The sequence below is a fragment of the Panthera tigris genome, chromosome C2 (genome assembly GCF_018350195.1).
Source record: "Panthera tigris isolate Pti1 chromosome C2, P.tigris_Pti1_mat1.1, whole genome shotgun sequence".
Taxonomy (NCBI): Eukaryota; Metazoa; Chordata; class Mammalia; order Carnivora; family Felidae; genus Panthera; species Panthera tigris.
In genome coordinates, this window is record NC_056668.1 from 14,511,182 (window position 1) to 14,520,622 (window position 9,441).

At 35.8% G+C, this 9,441-nt stretch overlaps 1 protein-coding gene across 1 annotated transcript; it reads left to right on the top strand.

Annotated features, from left to right (window-relative positions):
* Positions 1 to 8,132: 8,132 nt before the first annotated feature.
* Positions 8,133 to 8,324, top strand: LOC107180888 (keratin-associated protein 19-4-like). Its single transcript, XM_015543474.2, has one exon. The coding sequence runs from the start codon at positions 8,133 to 8,135 to the stop codon at positions 8,322 to 8,324; it is 192 nt and encodes a 63-aa protein (XP_015398960.1).
* The last annotated feature ends 1,117 nt before the right edge of the window (positions 8,325 to 9,441 follow it).

A 9,441-nucleotide genomic window follows, 5' to 3' on the forward strand; every position in this document is an offset into this window, starting at 1 on the left:
AGTCTTTGAGTCCACTGAACATCAGAGAAAAACAAACAACAACTCTCAAAAAAATATAAATTTCTCAGTTTTCAAGGATAACTAGTATCCAGAGGATATTACCATTTTTTCTATTTTTTAACTCAGGAGAAAAAAAAATAAAATATATTCATATATTTCACAGTATTATTCCACAACGTTATGTTCTCAATTATATACCACTCTTCTTTGAAAATACATAAATAAGGGTACATTTCATCATTGAGTTTATAAAAAAAAATTGTGAAATATATTGGTTTTATCTCTTGTGCGCGCAGTTATTTGCCTCGGAAATAAGAACATAAATTAGTATCACACAGTCAAAAAATCTACCAGATTTACTTGACCATTCATGATATTCTTAAACTTGCTAGATTTATTCGTGATTGTTTGGCTTCAAAATGACTCCTTGAGAATTAAAAAATTTTCCAGATTTCTGGAACTTTTCCACAACAAAAAGTAGAAATGGAATAAATTTTCATAAGAAGGAAAAAGGATTTAATAGCCAAGGCAAACACTGGGTTAAATATTCCTTTAAAACTTGAAAGCCATTTTAATCCATAATCCATTTTAGAGAATTGCTAAGGCAGAATTCATTCTTTTATTAATTCAACAAATATTTTTTGTGTATAAGAACAATGAACAAATCCAGTTGGGAAAATACATTATCAAAAATGTTACAAGAGGACTGGGTGGCTCAATCAGTTAAGCATCTGACTCTTGATTTCAGCTGAAGTCACGATCTTATGGTTCATGAGTTCAAGCCCCATGTCCATGCTGTCTGTGCAGAACCTGTTGAGATTCTCGCTCTCCCTCTCTCTCTGCTCCTCTCCTGCTCTCTCTCTCTCCAAAAATAAATGAACTTAAAAAAACAAAAACAAAATAAAATGTAACAAAAATTTTACAAAAACACTAAGTCAAGAAGTTATATGAACTCCATGTTCAATACGGCATTATTTACAACAGTCAAGATATAGAGGCAACCTGTGTACATTGATGGATGAATGGATAAAGAAAGAATAACACACACACACACACACACACACGCTAGGTGGAATATTAGCCAGCCATAAAAATAAGGACATCTAGTCGCTTACAATAACATGGATGGATCTTGAGGGTATTATGCTAAGTGAAATAAGTCAGAGAAAGATCTATACTGTATTATCTCACATATACATAGAGTCTAAAAATACAAAAACTAAAAACTGAGCTTATAGATACAGAAAACAGATTGGCGGCTGCCAGAGGCAAGGGCTGGGGGTGGGCTAGAAAAAATGTGTGAAGGGATCAAAAGATAAAAACCAGTTATTAAATAAATGAGTTGTAAAGATGTAATATAAGGTGTATATTGCATATTTGAAAATTTTCTAAGACAGTAGACCTTAAGAATTATCAAGAAAAAAAATTGCAACTATGTATGGTGATGAAAGTTATCTAGACTCACTGTGATGTTCATTTCTCAATATATACAAATATCAAATCATTATGTTGTCTACTGAAACTAGTATAATATTATATGTCAATTATATGTCAATAAATCAAATGTTGCTTATAAATTTCAAAACAGAACACAACCAATACAATAATAACGGAAGGAAACAAAATATTCAGTAACATGTTTAATGGCATGTACGGTACATATATTGCTAAAGACCCAAGTCAAGATATGGTCACGTTCAGGTGGGACTTAAACTTGGGGTTTGGTTTACTATCTTTACAGAGTGAGTCAGCTGAGCAACCTGTGAGGACTAGACATTTGCCTTCGTATCCTTGTCTCTTGCCTCCGTCATTTCATGACTGCCTGTTCATTCTTGGAGATTTTCAAGGAATCAGGATTTTAAGAGATTCTATTAAAAATATTACATGATATTAAGAGTATATATTCTTAAAAAATTTTAAACTTTAATAAATAAGTAATAGCATACAAAAAGAAAATGCTTCCTGATTGTCTAAGGGAAAATAGGAGGCGGGATACCCAGAATTGGTACAGAAAATTTAAGGACAAAAATATTGTGATGGATTATGGGTAGAGGGATGAAATACTGAGTGGAAAAAATGGATAAGAACCAAAGACCTAGATGGGGCAAGTATGAATTGGGGATGAATGCAGAATGAGATTTAAGGAGAGGCTTCAAGGAGAGGTTTGATACATGGATTACAAAGAAAAGTAAAGAACAAAAATGATCATTGTAAAGCATAGAGCCAAGATCGTCTGCATTTTTAGCTAATACTTTGGGTATAACCTAATCTGGAAAAATGAGCAATGTGTAAAGAGAATATTTTTGAACCGCATACAGATTGGTTATAAAAGTGAGTTGGGTCTCTTAGATGGTCCCTCAGTTTCTGAAATAAATTTTACTACGTTGATGAACAAAAAGGATGTTTTGCAAGCTGATGTGTGTGTGCGTGTGTGTTTGTGCATGTGTGTGTGTGGATTCAACTTGAGAAATAAATTTGGCATTTGGAGAATTTGATGGATTTAAGAATTTTAAGCGTGATCATTGTCTTTTAATCTAGATGGCAGTAAGATACAAGTATCCAAAGAATGATACGAAAACGGGAAATGAGAAAATAGTTAATGAGAAAACACCATCAAATATGAATGATGCAATATGTTTAGTAATGAATTCTATTTAGGGAATTTTTGTTTTGTGACTTTGAAGACAGATTTTGTTTCTCATTAAACAAGAAAGAATGTAATGAGTTCAAGGGTGTTCTAACGAGGCAGCTAAGTAAGCTCAGAAATTTTAATGAGAGTGCACCTCTCTTTGTGGCAGCAAACAGATTAATGAGTTGCCTCAAGTGAATGAATAATTTGGAATTATACAAAAGAATGGCCACATGTTTTATCACACTTTCTGCTCGGGGGTTATAAACATAGCTGTAGAATGTTCGACATTCACACTCAGGATTTTGCTTTGAATGGCAAACCAACTCACCACCCCTCTCACCATGAGCTTCTATGGCAGCTACTATGGTGGCCTGGGCTGTGGCTGGGGACGTGGTAACTTCCACAGACTGGGCTGTGGGTGTGGAGGCCACGGATATGTCTGCGGCTGCCCATCGTGCTGTGGAGGATATGGATTCTCTAGCTTCTACTAAACCACTGCTGTAGTAACCCCAAATCTGTTCCCATGAGCGTATTTGCCACATTCTTCAGTCAATGCACTGGGATTACCCTGGGCTTCTCTAGTAAGAGAAATCTAAGAATCTCAGACAATGTATTACTTAGAGATGTCTGCATCATATCCTCTGGCCTCCTGAAACTGAGAACTAACAGATGATGTATGCTGAATACCAGCAAATAACCTAATTTGAAATAGAAAATATGGTTTTGGGGGGCATTGTTTAACTCCATGATGTGTGCCTACTTATATGTAAGTTTTACTGTTTACAATTAGAAATACAATACACACAATTACATATGCATGTGTACACAGTAACGAATGAAAAGAACTCTAGTTTGAGACATAGTAATTCAAAACAATAGTATGTTATTCCTTCCCTTTCTTTTAGTTATGTGACTTTCAGAATTGAATTTGGCAGCAAAAAATGAAAAAGAGTTTTAAATTTACCTGCATTTAAAGAACACAGTCATTTTACATATTTCGTATTTATCTGTGTAACTTTTGTCTTCTTTTTTTAATGTTTATTTATTTTTGAGAGACAGACAGAGACAGAGCATGAGCAGGGGAGGGGCAGGGAAAGAGAGGGAGACACAGAATCGGAAGCAGGCTCCAGGCTCTGAGCTGTCAGCACAGATCCCGACGTGGGGCTCGAACTCACGGACTGTGAGATCATGACCTGAGCCGAAGTCGGACCCTTAACCAACTGAGCCACCCAGGCACCTCTATCTGTTTCTATTTCTTAATGGAGTTCAAAATTTGCAGCTAATCTTTCACTTATATTGTCTCCCTTTATTTTATTTTATAAAAACAAACGGTGCTATATATATATATGTATATCTATCTATCTATCTATCTATCTATTTTTTTTTACAGTTACTAGACACCATAATCATTAAAACTGCAATCAGAGCAAACTTTCTTTCCACAAATCTCATAATCCATATTGCTAAATTTTCAGAGAAAATAAGTTCTGTTTTTCTGTAGATCTTTGTGATATATATTATCTTCCTTTATTCAGAGCCTGTTTTCAGTTATTTTGTTATGCATGTAAAATAATGCAGATATAAAAGATATTGATAAACTGGATTAATAAAACATGAACTTGGGCCATTCAACTCCCTCATCTCGCTTGTCTTCTTATGGGAACAGTGTTTATCATCATCATCATCATTATGCTGAAGTGTTTGTAGTCCAGTAAGAACAATATACAAACAGAAACATCACCATGAAGCAAAACATTGCGTGGCTTCAACTGACCAGACATACCATTCGATAATTTAAAAGAAAATTATGCAAAGAGGAGTTAAAATTTTTTTTAAGGTTTATTTACTTTTGAGAGAGAGAGAGAGAGAGCGAGCATGAGCTGAGGAGAGGCAGAGAGAGAGGGAGACACAGAATCTGAAGCAGACACCAGGCTTTGAGCTGTCAGCACAGAGACTGATGCAGGGCTCGAACCCACAAACCATGAGATCATGACCTGAGCCAAAGTGTGACGCTTAACCAACTGAGCTACCCAGGTGTCCCCAAGTGTCCCAAAGTGATTTTTAGCAAAACATCATCCCTTTAAAAATGGCCATTTTATTGATAGGACAGTAATACCCCCCTTATCTGTAGTTTTATATTCTGTGGTTTCAGTTACTCGTGGTCAACCACAGTCAGGAAGTAAATGATCTTCCTTCATGTGTATTGTAAGAAGGCCAAAAGCAGCCTAACGCTGCGTCACAGTGCCTACATCACTCACCTCATGACATCTCAACATGTAGGCATTGTATTATCTCAAGAAGGATGGGTACACTAAGGTATTTTCAGAGAGAGACTGCATTCACATAACTTTTACTACAGTATATTGTTATAGTTGTTCTATTTAATTTTTAGTCGTTACTGTTAATCTTTCCTGTGCCTAATTTATAAATTAAACTTTAGCACAGGGATGCATGTGTAGGAAAAAACATAGCACCTGTAGGGGTTGTTACTATCTGCAGTTTCGGGCATCCATTGAGAATCTTGGAACATATCCCCTGTGAATAAGGGGGAACTACTGTGTAAGAATTAGGAATAAAATAGGTAAAATATCAGAATTTTTAAACTGTTTTCCTAAAACTGAATGGCAACTTCAGGTAATGGTATGAACTTATTGATACTTGGTATAAGCTGGGCCAATGTAGTTTGAAAAATGACAAAACAAAATCACAGAATTAAAGATCTGAAAGGGATATCAAACTCTGTATTGCTGTCCCATAGTCTTGTAGGCAGGGAACCTCAGAATAAGGGATCTTAAGGCTAGAGTCAGAACACTGATGTCCTTAGTAGTCCCAGTTGTTTTAGTGGACCATGATGTTTCTCTCTTTATGTATTTTCTCCTCAAATGTTGTCAAGTAAACCATTTTGAAAATTCTGGTGATGGTTATAAGAAAAGCTAAATTATCACAACTGATTTTAGGGAGACTGATCCCTTTACTTAGATTAACACCTGTTCCTTCAACATTTTTATTGTTCTGATATAGAGAATTGCACCTGTCAATTTGCAAGTTATCCGGTTTTGAATATAACTAAACAATGAGCAATGTTAAAATTCAACTCTAGGTAACAAAGCAAACAAACATAAAAACCCATGATGACCTCTTCTTTCAGTCAATACTGTCTAGGGGCTGTATATAGCATCACAGTGGGCTGACCAGGGGAATAGATCCAAGTTACTCTATCGAAGGATCACACTGTGTAGTTGGACCCAGTAGAACGGAATTTCTATTACCTTTTCATTTGGTTAATATCTCCAGGGACAGGTGCTATGGGACCGACAAGCAGTAATCAATACAATTATTGCTGCAGATGACATTCTTAGTATAATCAATATTATCATAATTTTGTTCTGCTTAGATTGTATGCATCTGTATCTGAGGTGAGAAAAAAAAATGTCTGAAATTTGCAATGAAAGATTTCTTCACTTCCAGGGGAAATGTGAGAACATTTTTTAGTCTTCCATCCATCAACATGAATAGCAACTTGGGTCATGAGTTAAAATTTTTTTAAAAGTTAATAATGATCCACATTTGCCTTTGATCTGCTGAATGGACACAAAAATAGTAAGCCCTAAAGAAATTTCCAATGTAAAATTTTCACTTATGCACAGAAGAAAAACAGATTTATTCCATATTTTCAATTTTTTTTTACAGTGAATGGACATTTATAAGTGATGCATACCACAGTTATGTTGAAAACACATTTAGTATTTATTATTACTGAAGTTTTGCATTTGTGCCCCATATTATTTCCATCTATAAGGTACAGATAGTCTTAGGCATTAAAATTTTTTTTTAATTCTTTAATAATCATCACATTCTGTGACAGAGTTACAGAGGGAGACTGTGGAATCCTTAATGTTATGCAATTTATTCATACTTCTAAAGGATTCATTAAAAATGAAAATATTCATTCTATAAATTGACTTATTTCTGAAATGAGGAATACAAATGGAATGCAGTTGGGTCAGAATGTTTCGGAGATTAAAGGCTAATATTGGGTTTAATGCCACTCTGAAACCAGAAAGCCTGTTGCAACTCGGGTCAGCCTTAATATATTTCCTAGAATAGCAAATCAGTTGCTCAGGTTATGATATGCGTGGTCTTTGCTTTAATGTCAGTGAAAGTCATATAACTCTTATAAAAAATGTTAAGTGCCACCTGAGTGCTAGGTTTCGTTTAGATACTAGGTCAGGTCAATGAACAATCCCATCCAAAAATGTGTCATCCAAATATCACTTATAAATCTCAGTAAAGGCTCAGCAAAATGGTTATTGCCATATAAAACAAGTTTCTTGAGTCCCAAGGGTCAAGGTATGGACATATTTACATAGGGCTTTAGGTATTAGTAGCTAACTCTTTGGGCTGAGGTGAGGGATTCTGAATATCAGGCCAACTGTCTCCAAAGAATGCTTCCTTAATTTTGGTCTTTCTTTAAAATTATGCCATACATGTAGAAAATTTCTTAAATATTCCAGGTAATACAAGTCCTTTTAAAATGTAAGATGATTTTAGGGGTTTTAACAACATTATCAATATCTAGAAAGCTCGAGTCGGTATCTTAGGAAAGACAAGTTAGCAATTGCCTAAAGACAAAAAATGGACACAGACTAGGCAAAGAGAAGACAGAGACAAATGCATTATAATAGCTATGTCTTTCTTTCTTGGAGAAAGGGCCCAGGACATTAAAAAAAAAAAAAAGTACTGTGGGAAGGCATCCCCTCAAGATGGATTTTTGATCACTGTGAGAGTCTTTCCAGTATTGATGTCAGTTCTGCTGTGTTTTTAAACCCAAACAAGTATGCTTGCATATAGAACCAAAAATAAATCTATTAACTGTACCGGGCCAAAGTTTTAAAACTCTAGAAATCACGTGACCTTTTGTGATTGTTTTCTCGTACACGCGGCCGTGAACCCAATCTTTCTCGACTTCATGTGTTCTTTCATATTCTGAAGAAAGATGCATCATTTGCCCCTCATGATGCAAAACATGTGTGACTTTTGAAGAAATTGATCAATGTAGGAGTCTTGATTTTACTATTTTTTTTGCTATTTTTATAAAACTGATTACTACAACTCTGTGATGAGAAGATATTTAATTAAAAATTCAACAATATTTAATGTAACTGATGTTAAGTGACTGGCAATCAAGTATTCTACGCAGGGTGTGGTATGTTGATACTTTGAAGAAACAGCAATTCATTCTAAGAAAATTATAGCAGCAAACTCCGGAACAACCTAACTACTAGCCAAGCAGGTTCCGACATTCTTATGAGTGTGGTCAGGGGACCATAGATTAAGACTTTGTCTCAGGCAAATGTAATTCATGGAATGTCACCAAAGGAGGGGCACATGTAGCGTCATGTTCACTGGCCAGAGTATATAAGCCTCCTTGTAAAGATGTCGACATTCACACTCAGGATCTTGCCTTGAATAGCAAACGCAACTCAACACCCTTAACACCATGAGATACTACGGCAACTACTATGGAGGCCTGGGCTGCGGCTGTGGAGGCTTCGGTGGCCTGGGCTGGGGCTCTGGCTGGGGATGTGGCAGCTTCCGAAGACTGGGCTGTGGCTGGGGCTGGGGAGGCCTCAGACATGGCTCCTGCCGCCCACTGTGCTATGGCGGATATGGGTTCTCTAGCTTCTGCTGAAAACATTGTTGAAATTGGAAGCAAAGGGAAAGCCTCCAAATTTATTTGGTCGTATTTTTGTGCTTTGATTTCCAGAGCATCTGTCCTATATCCTCCAGGACCAAGTGATAGCTATGTGTCAACGGTCAAACTGTTTCTACAAATATTTGGTGTCTTTTTCCCTCCAGAACCCCTCATCTTAAATGTATATTCAATATATAAAACTGCCCCTTGTTTGATGTCCTCATGTTGGTTTACTTTTCTAGTCACGATTGCCTTAATGTTATCTTTCTAGAAGATCTTGAAGAAAATTTGCGTTTTGCTATTGTCTAATAAAATGATTACTCAGAATATAAATACTTTGGTTTTGTCTGATGTTTTAATTTTACTATTTTAACATCTTCTTTTGCAACTCGGATAAAGATTCTACTTGTGAAGCAGTAAGGTCTGTGGCTATTGATACAGTATGATGCAAAAATGTCTCGTTCACCACATTATACAAGCTTGAGAACACATAGGGAGTAATAGAACAGTTAATAAAAATAACTTGCCTTGTCTGTTCTCTTAATATATATCAGTCCTCTCAAAAGTCCTTTAAGTGTTCCTGGAACTACTAAGGGTTGTGTCGTTCTCATATTTACAAACAAGTGCATTCTTGTGTGTGAAATGGCTACTAGCTAAACATTTTCTTTTTCTTTTTCTTTTTCTTTTGTAAGGCCTTTTATTAGTTTCACTGCATCCTCAGGATGAAGGTAGTCAGATTTCCTGCATAGCCTCTGGTCCCACACCTGCACAGCATCCCCCAATATCAATATGCCCTACCAGAGTGGTACTTTGGTTATAACTGATAAACCTACATTGACATATTATAATCACCCAGCTCATATTGTAATGTTCATTCTTCGTATAGTACATTCTATGGGTTTGGACAAATATACAATGACCTGAATCCATCATTATATCATACCGAGTATTTTTACTGCCTTCAAACCTTCTTTTATTTTAGTTTTTATTTAAATTCCAGTCAGTTAACATCCAGCATAATATCGGTTTCAGGTGTATAAGTTAGTGATTCATCACAATAGGTGCACTCCTTAATCCCTGTATATCTTCTATGGTCTTCCTTTCCATCTCTTCC